This window comes from Notamacropus eugenii, chromosome 5, assembly GCF_028372415.1.
Source record: "Notamacropus eugenii isolate mMacEug1 chromosome 5, mMacEug1.pri_v2, whole genome shotgun sequence".
Lineage (NCBI taxonomy): Eukaryota > Metazoa > Chordata > Mammalia > Diprotodontia > Macropodidae > Notamacropus > Notamacropus eugenii.
In genome coordinates this window covers 165,737,972-165,755,109 of record NC_092876.1, presented here as the reverse complement: position 1 = coordinate 165,755,109, position 17,138 = coordinate 165,737,972, and the positions used below count along the sequence as shown (strand labels likewise).

Sequence of the window (17,138 nt, the reverse complement as noted above, 5' to 3'; positions counted from 1 at the left end):
ATAAATCTGACAGGTAAACTATTCTGTGCTCTCCTAGTTTGCTTATAGTACCACCCTTTATATCTAAACCATGTTTTTGACTTTATCTTGGTATACATTTTGACTTTATCTTGGTGTACAGTGTAAGATGCTGGTTTATGCCTAGTTTTTGCCATACCATTTTTCCAGTTTTCCCAGAAGTTTTTGTTAAATAGTGAGTTTTATCCCAGAAGCTGGAATCTTTGAGTTTATCAAAGAGGAGATTACTATAATCATTGATTACTATGTCTTGTATACCTAACCTATGCCACTGATCCATCACTGTATTTCTTAGCCAATACCAAGTAGCTTTGATGATTGTTGCATTATAATACAATTTCATTTAAAATACAATTTAAGATCTGGTACAGATCTGTAGAATTTCATCAATTCCCTTGATAGTCTAAACCTTCTGTTCTTCCACATAAATTTTCTTATTATTTCTTCTAGGTCTATAAAATAATTTTTGGTAGTTTTGTATGGCACTGAATAAGTAAATTAATTTAGGTAGAATTGTCATTTTATTATATCAACTCAGCCTACCCATGAGCAACTGACATTTTTCCTATTTAGATCTGGCTTTATTTGTGTGAAAAGTGTTTTGTAATGTCTTGGCAGGTGGACTCCCAAAAATTTTATAATGTCTACAGTATCAGTTAATTTTAACAGAGGTTTTATATAGTAATTGGGACAAATTACATAGAATGAAAAGGCATGGACAGGTTGTGATCTGCATTAGGAGAGAATGAATCTGCACAAGTGAGATCACAGTTTAATTGAAACTCCAAAGTAAAGATAGTACTAACAGCAAGATTGTGCATACACATAGAAAAGGGTCTCCTTCGCTGGTTGGTGGCTGGAGAAAGGGAGGAAGGAATTCTGCATGCAGTTGCTTCTACTGTGGCAGAGTTAGGATTGTACCATTTACAAAGCAGCAAAAATAATAGCTGATCCCATTCTAAAGCAAGGGGGAAAATACTAAAAGGGGAGTGAGGGAGATGAGGGCAGGGCAATTTGCAGAAATCATTTTTGTAGCCCAGAAACCTGTGTAGGTATGTTCAGTCTGTATTTACCAGGAAAAAGCAGCAAACATGTAATAGGAACTAGTTTTAAACATGTGGTTCACTTTCAAATAAGGTCAGTTTTTAAATTTTAGATTCCACTGAGTCTCATATAACCATCATTTTCAGACGTGTTACTTAGCAATGTCCTTTAATCAAATAAAAGATGAGGCAATAAAAAGTACATTACCCAGAAAATAATGATGTTATCTTTATTGAAATTAAAAAAACTTAAGTTACAGAACACACATAAATTCTCTTCCTTCACACCAAACCAGTAAGAAGAAATTTAAGGGGAAAAAGCACTGGCTTCAGAAAAATGATTCTATCTAGAATCATAAAAAATTTTCAATTGAGATCAATTTCCTTAAAATTTGATACAGCTGCATTTTCCATTTTTATTAAGGAAGCTGTCAACATAATTTTTTGGTCATTAGTTTACAATGAAGTCATAATCCTCAACTAAAATAATAAATTAAAACACATATAGTATACAGTATGTGCACAGAAACTGGCTAATTTTGGCAAGGTGTCTTAAAAATCAGAATGAATTGTCATTTCATTTTTCATAGGCATTTGGAATAGTATCCCTATCCTTTCTTTGGCATGTCTTTCTTTTATATTGTCTCATCTAGCGGTGAGACATATTCATACATTTATTTTCATAACGACTTAGGAGAAGCCCAGTGGGACATGCCAGCAAGATCACGTATTCTATGGTAAGATAACAATCATGATGCTGAAACCTCTGTTTACTCATCATCACTATCGTGTCAGAAGCCTGTAACAGGTGTTTTTCAAACTGAGATCCAGGGAAGTTCCAAAGGGATCATGGAGACAGGGGTTTCATAGCTCAACATCTTTTATTCTATAGTCTCATCTCTACTCTTTACTTTTCCATCTTAGTTTTTTAATAGTTAACATTTGCTGATACAATATACGCATATCACTATTCTAATTTATTCATCATTTATGATAATATATTTTATTTGTGATGTCATTTATTTATCATACCAGCTTTCCCCATTAGCGTTCCCTTTTGTAAATGGTCAAAAGAAAATTAGAACTATTACACATGACCTAATGGGCTATTGACAAATGGAATAATTTTTCAAATTTATTTAGTTCTGTTTGCAGATTTATTGTGATGGACAATAATAATTTATTAGTTTAGAAAAAACCTATGTGTGAGAGTACTGAGTAAGGCTAGGCCTCTGTTATAATTTGTACAAATCTCACAGATCCAGGAAATTTTAGTACAATGTCTAAAGTGGAAGTAATGACTCTTAATGAAGATGGAGACTTTCATGAGGAAAAGAATTGTAAAGATGACCCTGAGAACTCAATTTACTAATATTTGTGTAGGATGTGATCATCAGCTTGGTCTAATAGTCAAGCCATAATATTCCTAATTTCCTAATTTTAATAATGCAGAATTCTGTTTAACTTTTTTCTTCCCCTTTCAGAGGACAGGAATGATAAAGAATATAGTAAGAAAAGGGAAAGTCTCTGAGAAAAACCATTTGAGAATCAGTTTTAAAGTAAATGAAATGTTCTGGAAGGCCTAATTTGGAAATCAATGACACCCAGGTGAATATGTAGAGTTAGTCTGATTAGCTCTTTCACTCAGAAGAGGGAGGAGGTCAAGTAGATACAGCCAGTTAGAGTAATTGATGAATAACTAAAGGGAGATCCTAACTTCAAAGAAATTACAACAAAGCCTTGGTTTTAGTTTGTTTGATCTACTTATATTTGGAGTAGATTGCAGCTAGAGTTTGCCCACCCTAGTGCAGGCAATCCCCTTTGTTCTAGATTGCCCACAGATATTAGGGTACCATTGGGTTTTATATTGGGGTAGAGAGACTTAGAGGTACCTTTGCCACCTACATGTCTGGCTTCATTTCCCCAAACTAGAATAAAGTGGGAAATTAGGAATTAAAACAGAAGGCTTACAGGTCCTGTACCCTTTCTGTAGGAGTACATCTACTAAGCTGGTTTGTAATACTATCAGTAAAAAGCATAATCAAATCAAGTTAGTGTTAGGCTTTTTCTGTTTCTTTAATTCCCCAAACTTGAATACCCAGGTGAACCACCACTTATCCAGAATGAGGCAATACTCCAAGGGATCGAGTCCCAGTAACAGATCAGGAGAAAACCTTAAAACCATGTCCAACCCCATCACTTTCCTGACGAGGAAGACAGAATCTAGAGAGGTAGTGACTTCCCCCTAATAACATACCAAGTAAGCACATGCCAGGACTAGGACCTGGGTTCTCCTTATTTTTATTCTAGTTTTTTTTCCCCCATTACTTCATGCTGCCCAAATGTTAAGTGATTGAATCTCTGTGGCATTACAAGTTTCCCACATTTCTGAACATGGCACTTCAGCAACATGATACATGGATACAAATGGATTTGGCACATGCATTCATTCATACTCTCACAGTGTAAAAGCAGCAGTGAGCACCAACAAGCAAGAGAAATCTTCCCAGAAAAGATTTCTCTAGAAAGTCTTTGTCAGTCACCCAAACTGAAATTTTCATGGAAAAAACTAAAATCACTGTCCAAGAAATTCCATTGTAAAGAATACACCTTTGTTACAAACATGTCCACCCACTCCCACCTTTTCTTTTCGCCAGACCTGTGATTTCACTGGGCTAGTGTAGGAAATACTAAGGGAGGAAATTGCATTTCCAATGCTCATCAGAAACTTAAGAGTCTGAAAGAATAGTCAAGGCCATTGAGTTGCCTAGGGTCACATAATGAGTGTCACAAGTCAGGTCTTCCTGATTTTAAGACTGACTCTCTATTGCTATAACATTCTGCTTTCTCATTACCTACCTTTAATAAATAACACACTGGTGTATCTTTATTGGACACAGATATTTCTTGCTAAAAAGTCAAATTATTTTCTTACTCTTTAGGCTCGTTATTTGTTTGCTTTTTACAGTTAAAACATTGGGTAATTTAGAGAATTTCATAGTGGAATATTTAATCAACAAATACTATTTCATCTATGGGTGCCTCATGAAATTGTAATTTTTGTATGTGCTGGATATTGGAAGTTTTGTTTCTTTATCAGAAAAATATCCAAGGAATAGGATAAAGATTTAATAATGAAAAGAGAGCAGAGCTCTGTTAGAATTATCTATTTTCAGAAGGCAAATAATACCTAACATTAACTTACATTTAAAATGGAAGAAAAGTAGTGGTTTTCTGGTTACTCATAGTAATAAATATTAATAAAAATTAGCATTTCCATAACAATAACAGAATCTACTTTTCATTAAAGTTTGTTTTATTTTAGCCTTTACGCTCTCATTTTTAAATGATCTGAGATTCAATGTAGTGCTCTCAATATAAAACACAAGCACAGCAAATTATTATTTGATGATCTTACTACAATTACAAAGTCTCTCATGAATAGCTACCAAAATAAGAATATGACATGTGTGGTGGTGTATTTGCTGAGAGACTAATGAGCAAACAGTCCTTAAGCCATGTCAAACTTACAAAAAAAAAATCAAGATGGAGTAGATGCACCATTATTGTGATTTTGATAGCTCCTTAAATAAGGCTATTCCATCAGAGTATTTGCTACTGTAACAAAAAGCATAAAACTTTTTAAAGCATGAAAAGCATAAACCAAGATGATAATCTTTTTTGTCATGTTCTGTAATCATGTTCAAAAAATAGAAAGATTTTTTTAAAAATGTCTTTCATGAAAAAAGCTTACAAGTTATCAAACAGGGGAAGGTATTTCTTCTCATCTGTTAAGCTTTAGAAAATACTTATATTTTGATTCTTTTTCCCCCCTACAAATGACTACTTTAGCAAGAATAAGTCCTTTTGTGTGTGTTCTACATATTCCAGTCAATGAAAGCATGGGATCCAGCCAGATAGGGAATTTGGAAAAAATCCAGGTACCCTGAAAGTTCTATCAGCTGCTACAAGAGGAGGCAGATGCCCTGAGTAAAGAAGGGCTAGACTTAGACTCTACAAACTGTCCCTAAGACTCCCTAAGAGGAGCAAAGGAAGTAGAGAGAAATTCCTAGGTACAGAAGAAGTCCTGAAGAAGCAGTGACAGACTCCACAGAGGGAAGAATGACCAAAAAAGCTGGCAGAGTGTAGCTATGATCATTATGCTACCCAGCAATCATACTGCCTAAGGGATCCAACAAATGAAGAGTCAGTGTTGGCCTGGATTTTTCCCCTCAATCATTCTCTAAGCTGCCAAAGTTTAGGCCTTTCAGCCTGCCTTGAAATTCTCTCCAGCAAAGGCCAACCTGTACTTAGAAGAAAATAATTCGCGAAGAAGTGGCTAGAGCTCTATGTGCTCATCTTCATTTCAGAGAAGAGAGCAGACACACATGATCGCCTTCCTGCACACACAGGAAAGAAGACAGTTTTCATCTGAAAGTAACCTCCTATTTGGCATAGTTGGATATGGGAATATTGTTGTCAAATGAATATTCAGGTTAACTAAGAATTTAAAAACAGATTAAAATAAATATAATTCTTACTCCAATGATCCATTTATATTATTACTATTGATTAATAACTTTGATAATTCAGAAGGCATTTCAGGATTTTATTGGGAAGTCATTATTATTACTATTATCAATAATAATTGTACAGAACTGTAGAAGGAAGTATATATTTGTGTGTACATATATATATACATATATACACACATATGTACACATACAGATATATATGGTTTTTGACTGCTTGAATTTTGGACAAATTGGAGTTCATTTGTGTTTTTTTAGCTGATTAATAGTATATAAGTAATAAAAATAAAATCATAATCTTTTACATGCTTTACAATGTATGTACTAATATCCACTCTGATAGTTTGGGGAAGATTTTTTCTTCTTGGTTAACTTTTAAGGTATTTATTATTGGTCTTATTCTTCCCATAGAAAGGATAACAGCCAAGCATGGAATGACCTATCTCCTAAATAGAAAAAAAAAGTGTGTCTTGAAAGGCTTCTGGATGAGGTAGGGATAACAAAAGAAAGTAAAAAGGTACAGTAACTTCTAGATCTTTTGATTTTTTTTTTTGAAATTGTGGAGACTGAACAGTATGTTTTCACCACAGTAAATAATTTTAATACGCTGTTACTAATAAAGAATGGCAACTTATTACAATAAGTATAATATCGAAAAAAATGTAAAAAAAAAGTGTTTTTAAAATATGTTCTCCGAGTTTTCATCTTATACTACATTTTCACAGTCAAGCAAAGAGCAGAAGTTTTGCAATCCTATCACACTACTTGAAACCAGATGCTGCATAGGTTGAATTTAGATTTACAGTTGGACCTTGTGTAGCATTAGGCAATAATGTGGTAGCAGGATAAATAATTTCTTCAATAGATACATATGTGCCTACTAAGAAACCAGCAATTCCAATGAATAATATCAAGATATCTTTAAGAATCATCCACAGGCTGAAACTTTCCTTGTAAAATATAAGAATTTCAACTAAAGGTGGCAGAATTAGTGCCAACGTACTACTGCTCACAGCTCCAACAAGGGAAATCACTATATCCAAACGAGGAATCAGGATCGCAACGAGACCTGTGAAGAGAACAGAAAATATGGGCATGCATGAATGAACATCAAGATAGAAATTTCCAGTTCAGTCAGAAAAAAACTCAGCATTAAATGAGGGCTTCTTGAAAAAGAATCTTAAATTAAACCAGGATGTGGATTTCACCAAACTTGTAGGTTGTTACCTTAGGAAATAAAGGAATTTAATATTTTACTTTGAAGCTTTAAGTGAAAGACAATAAAAAAGTATGATCTACATCTATTGAATCTGAGCAGCAATGACTTTTTTACAACCATAAGGAATCACAAATAGCTAGCGGTTCTTATTTTATAGATGAGGAAACATAAGGCTCAAACTGATAAAATACTCTGCCCAAAGTCACACCACATTATGGTAGAACCAGGACTAGGCTCCAAGGTTCTACGCTTTGAATCTAAAACCTTTCTATTATGGTATATTGCTCTTCATAATTAAGCAAAAACTAATTTTCTTGGGGCAGAGGATGATGGACATTGCAGCTTCCTAGGAACCTTTACTCAGCCCAAAACTGGGGTTATTAGCCTTTTGGTATGACATAAGTCCCTTTGGCAGTTTGGTGAAGCCTATGGAGTCCTCAGAATAATATTCTTAAATGCATAAAATAAAAGATTACATACAAAGGCAATTATACTTAAGCACACATCAAATTTTTTTTTTAATTCAGAAAATTAAGGTTAAGAACTTTTGGCCTAGAGGCTTATTTATAGTGTAGCAGGAATCTGGGCTGGGACACTGACTGTGACACTGTGACACTCTGACCTGGCTCAGACCCAGTCAATCAATCAACAGATACTTGTTTATGTGCCAGGTACTGTGTCAGCCCCCTTGGAGATTCAAAGACAAAAAAAAAAACTAAGTGATCTCTACTGTCAAATTCCTTATCCCAAGTTCCAGTTTTCTCATCTTCAATGTGAAGATAATAGTTTTGTCACCTAGGTCTCTGGGTTATTATGACAAAAAAGCTTTAAGAATCACAGCATATTATATAAATTCATTGTTAAATCATTCTTTCTTATTCTGGTCTACACATCTGATTCAGGTGAATGTACTGAGAAACTTCCATCCTCATTAACTGGTCTTTATTTTGTTTTCTTTGAGATCATGATGTGCTCCCTGCTTTTTTTTTTTCAGCTGAAGTACAAGAGATTCTGATCCATTCTCTTACCTTTACTCTGTGTATCTCTGCTTCAAGTGTGTTTCTTTAAAACAACATATGTAGAATTCTGGTTTTTAATCCTCTTTTTTTAATCCTGCTTCCATTTAATGGGTGAATTCATCCCTGTTACCCTAGTAATAACTTTCTATGGTCAGGTTGTTTTGTTATGTTAAAGTTGGCCTCTGCTCCTTGGATAGAGGGGGCACTATTGCAAACTTCAGGCCTTTATTGCTGTAGCTCTCAGAGATACTTCTGGGGGTCTGTAAACTTCTTGTTCTTCCACAGTGGTATGATCTAAGGAGAGGCGTTGTCACTGCTCTTTCGGTCTGTGCTCTTATTTGTGAGCAACCACCAGAACTCTTCTCTACCCTAGAATTTGTGGTCAGCGTTCCCACTCTTCTCCTTACCTGAGGAATGAAACCTGGAACTGCATGTGGACAATGCAACTGAATCCTGCTCCCAGTGCTAGCCAAAGGATCGATGTAATCTCTCCTTCTGACTAATTATCCAACTCCCTTACTGGCTTAAGAGTTCCAGAGGCCACTATTATAACCAGTTCAGTCACTCCCCAGGCCTGCTGCTGGCTTGCTGGGATGTGGCTTACACTAGCCTGCATTCTACTCCCACCCCAGTGAAACAGATCTTTCGTGCTGAGCTTCTAAGTTGTCTTGGGCTGTAAAACTGTTTCATCCTGACCTTTTGTTGGTTCTGCCTCTCAAGAATTTGTTTTTGAGGCAAAGTTGTTTAGAGAGGAATTTGGGAGAGTTCAGGTGAGTCCCTGCCTTTACTCTACCGTCTTGGTAGAGTAAAACTTTTCACTTATTTCACAGTATTTGTGAACTCATAATTCCCTCTAATGGTGCAGATTGCAAGCTAGCCTGCCTTTTTATACAGTATTAATCTTATCTGTGTTTTCCATGGATCATTCCCAGAGTATCTGCCTAATATATTAGAAAATGTCCTTTAAGTCTTACTTATTTAATTTTTTTTAGTCTTTTATCTGTTGGGTAACCAGTGGAATATTTGGATTGTCAATCTAGATAATTATTTCTTATCTGTACCACATGACCAACACTTTTCAAATTAAATACTTCCTAACTGGTATCTCTTATATTACCTTCTTGAATTACTGGAAGTATGATGCAGCCTGCTTAATCTCACTCTGATTCTCCATTGGTCTTTGAGTTATTCAGAAGCTGGATTCCTCATATACTGTGATATTCTAAGATTTATAACCCATACAGTGTCACAATGAGAACACTGCCAATCAATAGACGGGTTCTTGAATCAGGGAAACATTTGGAAGAGCTAAAAACATTATGCAGTTTTTCAAATGTAATCCATGCTATTCTCTTCCTCCTATTAAATTCTAAGCCCAAGTCCTTATCCATTTGGGTATCTGTCACAGGCACATTCACATATAGATTAATGTATCTACCAACTCTCATTTTCTAGACAAAAGTGGTTTTCCTTCATTGTTTTTCCTGTATACACTACTAGTTGGATCTCTTTTGAGTAATCATGAATCTCACTGAGAAGGTTTATTTGTGGATGGAGGATCACTTGTGATAGCCTCTCCATTACCATCCTTTTTCATAAGGATGCCCACCCTGTACACAAAGATCATTCAAATAAAATATTTTTATCAGTATTACAAAAGAAGCATATGGGTCAATCGTTACTGTTCTTCTCACAATTGCCTTTTTTTGGGGGAGGGTATTACTAGTCTATGATTTTAAAAAATTCTTTTATAATCCTCCCTTCCTTGAGATATCTTACAAAGTAATCCCTCAATGGTTTTAGTACTGCCACATCCAGCATGGATTTCCTTTGTGTATTTGAACTTTAACTTTCTAAATACCATTTCTGCATCTTCTAATGGCACATCAGGGATTGATATATTAACATCCAGATGGCTTCTCAGTCACTGATGATAAAAACAGACCTGGGCCTGAAGAGGAGTTGAGAAAATGAACTTCTCTCCCCTTCATTGCTCCTTCATTACAATATGAATGAATAAAAAGCATTAATTAAGAGTTTATCTGTGTCAGGCTACATGTGAAGTCTATTGTCCAGCAGTCTATTAGATGTTTCCAATTAGCTATCTCATATGCATGTCCAATACTGAACTCATTATCTTTCTCCATAGACCTGTTCAAGAGATACAAGGCAACCTTAGAGGAGAGAGTGCTAACTTCTAGGTGGCCAAAGAAAACATTCTATAGAAGGTGATATTGAAATTTTGAAGGAATCCAGAGAGTCTAGAAGTGAAAGTGAGAAGGAAGAGCATTCCAGGAATAGAGCATAGCCAGTAGAAAGTCATAGAGATGGGAGATCAAATAGGCCATTATGACTGGATTGTCGATTTCATCATAGAGAACAGTATTTAAGCAAATATGGGAAGAATGGAAGGGTATGGGCTTGATACTAATGGTAACAGGGAGCCACTGTAGTTCCTCATGTAGGGGAATAAGAGGGTCAAACCTGCACTTAAGGAAAATCAGTTTAGCTACTGATACTGGAGTGGGGAGAGACCTGAAGCAGGAAAACCAATTAGAAACTGGAAAGCTATTGCAATAGTCTAGGTGAAAGGTGATGAGGGCATGGATTGGTTAGGGACTGTGAATAAAGGAAAGGTAACATAAGACAAGACAGGATGAAATTCTGACAAAATTTGGCTAACAATTTAGTATGTGGAGTGAATGAGAGTAAGGAGTTAAGGATGATATTTAGATAGTAAATCTGGGTAATGGAAAAGATGGTGGGATCCTCAAAACTAACAGGGAAATTCAGAAGAGGGGTAGATTGGAGAGAAATGATGAGTTTTGGCTTTAGACATGATAAATTTAAGATGCCTAATATCTAGTTTGAAATATCCAAGAGTTGGTTGGTAATGCAGGGTTAGTAGATCGGGGAATAAAGACTGAGAAGCAGTAAAACAAATACAAGTGTTGTCATGAAAACCTAAAGAAAAGAAAGTGGTCAACAATGTTAAATACTACATAGAAGTCAAGAAAGATGAAGGCTGAGAAAAAGTCAGTAATTCTCCTTTGTTAAAAAAGTTTTTATATGATAATTATAGATACGTGAAATCAGAATCTTTGGAGGGGGGAAACAATTTTGAGTCTAAAAGTCAAATTTAAGTCAGTAGGATGGTTCCGATCTTATGGGAAAAATAGGAACAAAAAGGACTTTGTGTGAAGCCTGGCACTTCAAGCGTAGAATGTTGAAAGATGAGCTCATTGTCATCCCCTTAAAATAGGCATCCATTCTCAATTTCCCCAATATCATACCCAATTGGTTCCAAGGCCTGAAGACTTAATATATTTTTTACTTTCTTTTTTTCTATTCTGGATTACATATGCACAAAGATAATCAATTGGTTTATAGTTTTGGTTTATGTTATTTTACTATTTGTTCTTAGAGTTATTTATTTGTGCCTCACTCTATTGTATATATTTAGTAATCCTAACAACAGCCAAGAAGGTGAGCATAAAAGGGTATTTCACAATTTAGGCAAGACCAATATATGAAAATTAATTAATCAAACTTTTATTAAGTACCTACTTATGTAGAATTAACTATACTAGAACCTAGGAGGGTAAGTCACAATACCACCTTTCAATATGCTTCAAATATAGATATACAAAGGAATTAAATCAGAAGGTCACTCAATAGATTCACATTTTGAATCTTTTGAACAGAATGTTTCCTTGAAGCATTAACTTATTATTCAATTTATGAACATTTAAATTAGACTATTCAGGACAATACTTATTTTGTAAAATAAATACATGTGAACTATTTAATTTTTAAAAATCACTAGCAATTCTATCACTTAAAAAAGACTTAAAATATATGGTTAGTAAGGATAAGAGCTAGGATGACATCACTGAAAAATGATTTTGTGAAATCATTTGATCTATCAAGGCCTCAATTTCCTGAAACATTGGATTAAAGTCAACTATAAAGGTCCATTCCAACTCTGAATCTATGAACTTATGAACTCTGAATTTAAAGGGGAAAAAATGCATGACTCCGCAAAACACAAATTCCATAACTGAATAAAGCACATGGGCAAAGTCGTTGGAAAAGTCAACTTAACACAAATTCTAACTGCATAGACATCATTGATATTTCTTAATAATCTATCTTAGATTTAGTGTAGAGATGCAAAATGTCAGTGAAACACTTAACTATCATCTTATCTTTACCTAAATAAGCTGTAGCTAGTTTAAATAAATGAAATTGTTGTGTGAGTTCTACAGTATTTTGACTTTTATGTCATTGAATAGATTTTTAAAAAATTAACCTTTCTGGCCACATATTTTTGAGATGGAGTTTCTCTAATTCCCTGGAAGTAGTGGCCACTCCTGGGCCCAATTCCACTACTGGTCAGCACAGGAGCTTTGATCCAGGCTAGTGTCCCTCCTCCTTAGTTAGTCAAACGGACCTCCCAGTCCTGAGGCTCATCATATTGGTTCTAGACTTAGTGTTCAAATATATTTTCCTATTGTAGATTAAAACTTGAACTCAAAATCCACCAGCTTCAGTTTCTTCAGTAGCAGGCGTACATCACCATCCTGACAACTTTGGTAACCAAAGTTGTTCCTTCTTTAAATATATATTATCAAAGTAGTTTCCAAGATAGTAAAGATGATCAGGCAACACTTCCTGAAGTATCCATAATTTTATAGGTACAGGTACACCTTTTACTGATGCAGATCTTTGCTAAACTTTTCTATAATTTGATAGGCTCTTATTGAATTATTATTGCTAAAAATAAAAAAGTCTTCAGAATAAGAATTTTGGAAGAAAATGAGATTAGACAAGAATGTTATATGAAATGCCATGATAGTTTCCAAATGGATCATGGACACACATATTTTTAAAAATTACACAATTAAAAATTGGAGGGGAATGAGAGACCCTATCTGTCATAATTATGGATGGGGAAACTACTTAAACATATCGGGGAAACAAGCCCACATAAAGAAGGAATTGTGAGAGACAAAAGAGACAATTACATAAAAACATAAAGTGATATCATATGTCATTACACAAATTTTTTACACAAATAAAAGCAACGTATTCAGAATTTTAAAAAGCTATAAACTTTGGAAAAATCTTTGCATTAAACATTTATAATAAAAGTCTGATGTCCAAAATGTACAGGAAACTGACACATAAGACCAAGTCATTCTACAAAAGATAAATTGCTAAACATAAACTGACAAAGAAGATGAAATGTAGTTTTTTAAAATAAAAAATTATTAAAAATCATGTGAATAGTATTCAACATCACTAGTTATAAGAAAAATACAAATTAAAACATCTAAAATACTACTAATCACACATCAAATTTTAAAAGCTAGTAAAAGAAAATATATGTTTTGTATATGTATGTGTACAATGTTAGGGCTGTGGGAAAAGCATGGTAATTCCCCATAGGTGGAGTTTTGAATTTATTGAACCATTCTGGAAAGTAATATGGAAGTAGACAAAAGAAGTTGCAAAAATGTTCCTACCTTTTGACCACCAATTACACTATTTTTTTAATATCCTAAAAAGACTAACAGGAACAAAAGACCTATTTGTATAGGAATAGTCACAATGTTAATGTTTTGGTGGCCCTGGAAAAGACATAAGAAAATTTGCCTCCCCATGGGTATGAGATGCTACATATGAAGTTACTAGATTTGACAACTAAGATATTATTAGTAACTTTGGAGAAAGCAGTTTGGGTTGAATGAAGCCAGCCTGTAGAAAGTTAAAAAGAGAGGAAGCAGAAGCACATACTGTAAATGGCCTTCACAAGGACTTCAGCCACAGAAAATAAGAGAGACAGGTGATGATAGTGGGGGGATACATGGATCATATGAGGAGTTTTTAAAGACGTAGGAGACATAGGTACATTTGCAGACCACAGAAAAGCAGCCAATAGACAAGGAGAAATTGAACATAAATAAATTGAGAGAGGGTTTGGGAATAAAGATAATTAGTTCAGTTTTGGATATGTTACATTTGAGATGTCTATAGCACATTCAATTTGAGACACCTAATAGGCAGTTAGAGACAAAAGACTAGAGGTCAGCCCACAGATTACGGATACTCAAGTAGATCTGAGAATCATTAGCATAAAGATGATAACTGAATCCATGGAAGCTGATGAGATTAGCAAGTGAAATAGTATAGAGGGAAGAGATGAGGGCTCAGGACAGAGTCCTGAATAACCAGGTACTGGTTTTAACCAAAGTAAGCAGGTAGAACCCGGAGAAAAATCCAGAGGAGATTGAGGAGCTGTAATATAGGCAGGAGAACCAGAAAACAGTAGTATCTCAAAAACCTAGAGATGAGAATATCAAGGATAAGAATGTGATCAACAGTGCCAAAGGATGAAGAGAAGTCATGGTGAACAAGGACTAAGAAAAGGTCATTAGATTTAACAATTAGGAGATCATTAGTAACTTCAGAGACAACAGTTTCAGTTGAATGGTGATTTTGGAAACCAATCTATCGAGACTCGAGAAAGTAAGAGGAAAGAAAATGGAAGCATCTGTGGTAGATGGCATTCTCAAGGAGCTTAGTAACAAAAGGTAAGAGAGATATGGGATGAGAATGAAGATGGATAGATCAAATGAGAGTTTTCTGAGGATGAAGGAAAAATTAACATGTTTAGAGGCATTTGGAAAACAGCCAGTAGACAGGAAAACATCGAAGATAAAAGAGAGATGAGGATGATAGAGCAATCTCTTGGATAAAAAGGGAGTATAACGGAACTATGACTACTGTATTCCAAAAGCTATATCTCATCTTCATGCAGCCCAGGATTGTATTAGCTTTCTGAGCTGCTGCCAAAACTTGGTTGAACCTAAATATGTAGGTAAAAGGAATACTGCTTGTAGTACCTGCTTCAGAGAGTAGTTGTGATAAATAAAACAATAATATTGTATTTTGTAAACCTTAAAGCACAATGTAAATGTAACCTATTACCATGACTAGTATAATTAGGATTTTTTTATATTACCATAATTACTAGGGCAATAAAAACCTTAAAAACAAGAAATAGCAATAAAAAAATTTATAAAGCTATTGCATTCATTTTCAGGCAGCACTCAAAGCAGTAATGATTTTGTTATGATACCAAAAGCTCTAAGTGTGAGCAAAATGACTTTCTTTGTAGAACAGCAAAGGTTAGACTAGTAAAAACAATTATTATATAATAAAAATGCCCATAAGAGATGAAAAAGTTAAGATGGCATTTTGAATTTGCTTTATTATAATTATAGAAGTTATAATTATATAATCATTATATATCACATAATAATATCAATGACTATGTATAGCATAATACAATATACTGTATATTACATATTATATAGTTATATCATATATAATATAATTATATTATAATTATAGAAGTATTGATTTATAATTTTAGCATTATGAAATTATTTCAAATATCTCTTAAAATCCTCATTTATAGAAAAATATATTAAAATGTAAAGATTGTATGAAGGATTAATGTCAATATAATAATTTAATTAAAATATATATTTATACTTACAGGTAATAAAAACTAAGAAAGTTCTAATAATAAGTTCACAGATTAGCTTTGATTTATTTTGAAATTTGGATGTGATTCCTGGAATGATGATTTCTGCTGGAACGTAGAACTGAATTGAGTAAGTCACAAAAATCCCAAAGGAATACAGAATTTTCACTGATTGATACAACCTGTCAAAAATATTTGCACAAAATTTAATCATCATATAAAATGCAATACCTGGTTTATAGTACTTTGTATCTCTCCTTTGCCCTTATCACAATCATTATTACCACAATTTACACTTGTATAAATATCATAGATCCCTATCCCCTGCACAACCAGTAGACTCTAAGTTTCCTGAAGGCAAATTGTATGTTATTTTTTATTTTTGTGTCCCTGGTATCTTGCACAAGGTATGTTCACAGCTCTCTAATTTCTGAAATTCTTGGCTCTGTAATCAGTATTTCAAGGTATGAAATACTTTGTGTCTAAAGATAATATAAATCTTCAGTTAAAGAAAACAACAAACTATCTGTTTCTATTTTTATATTTTGACATCTATTATGATTCTTTCTTAGGAAGAAAAATCTACATTGTTAAAGGTGGTCTTTCTCCTGATTTCAAAAACCTTCATGACAGATTACCTTAGGTTATAATAATATATGCAAATTCTTATTAAATAGACAGGGCTTGCTATTGAGAATCAATCTGAAAAAGCAAGGGAACAGAAGGAAAAATGTGCAGAGAAAAATCAACAAAAACAAAAAGATATCAGTGATACAACGTGCACATGGAAGCAGAAAGGGTAACAGCTGTTTAATTCCTACTCTCTGCTATAGCGAGAGGAGAACTCCTTAGAAGCCCCTTGAGAGCAAGGATAGTCCTTTTCTTGTCTTCAGACCCCTGCACCTGGAACAATGCCTTACACGTGGTAAGCTCCACCTCCGTGTTTGCTGAACCCAAGCCACTGTGGAAGATAAGTTCAAAAGTGTCCTCACTGGCAGTGGTTTTAGAAGTTATTCATTGGTAATGGGGGGGAAAACGCAACCTATGTTTCCATAGTCCTCAGAGAAGATATATTTCCATTGATAGCATCTGTAATCATTAGCCTAAAAAGAGTCTCCTCAATCTTATTGATAAAAATCAATAATCATGTGGCAGCAGTTCTGTTGTTCTTTCTGATTTCCTCTCATACACTCAGTCCCTCTTCATTGGTAAGTTCAGGCTACTTCTTGATTACTCTGTATTTAAATTATTTTCCTTTATACGCAAAAGTAAGTCATAATCAAAACTTCTTGTCTTTCTGTACTGGGTTGAAAATGATGAAATTTTGTATGTCAAATTGAAAAGAAAAAATGATAAAAAATGTATATTTAAAGTAAATGTTCACATATTTATCAAATTACAAATGTAACTATATTGGTATTGAAATTACAATAAAGGGATCAAAAATTATATGTCTACCTACCATTCATCTTGAGGAAGATTTAAAGTTATGCTGCCCTTGATTTCATCTTGAAAGCGCATATATCCAAGGGTAGCTAATGTTATATACAGAGTAGTAACAATCCCCATGCCAATGTTCAATGCTTCTGGGAAGCGTTTTGTTTCTTTCATTTGATTTTCCAATGGGAGTACCTGAGGATGGGGAGAGATTTTTTAAAAAAGATATGCATAACAAAATCTTAGAACTTTAGAGTTGAAGAAGACCTCAGAGGTCTCAAGTCTATTCTCTTATTTTATAAATAAGGGAACTAA

General features: G+C 34.2%; 1 protein-coding gene across 4 annotated transcripts in view; it reads right to left on the bottom strand.

The window, feature by feature from the left end:
• Positions 1-1,277: 1,277 nt before the first annotated feature.
• Positions 1,278-17,138, bottom strand: part of SLC36A4 (solute carrier family 36 member 4) — an 84,456-nt gene continuing 68,595 nt past the window's right edge. For all 4 annotated transcript variants that reach the window (XM_072611387.1, XM_072611388.1, XM_072611389.1 and 1 more), the window contains 3 exons: positions 16,849-17,018; positions 15,399-15,568; positions 1,278-6,662 (listed from right to left, as the gene is read on the bottom strand). In XM_072611387.1, the coding sequence (XP_072467488.1) occupies positions 6,355-6,662; positions 15,399-15,568; positions 16,849-17,018 (648 nt within the window). In that variant the 3' untranslated portion in view covers positions 1,278-6,354. The remainder of the gene's footprint in view (positions 6,663-15,398; positions 15,569-16,848; positions 17,019-17,138) is intronic.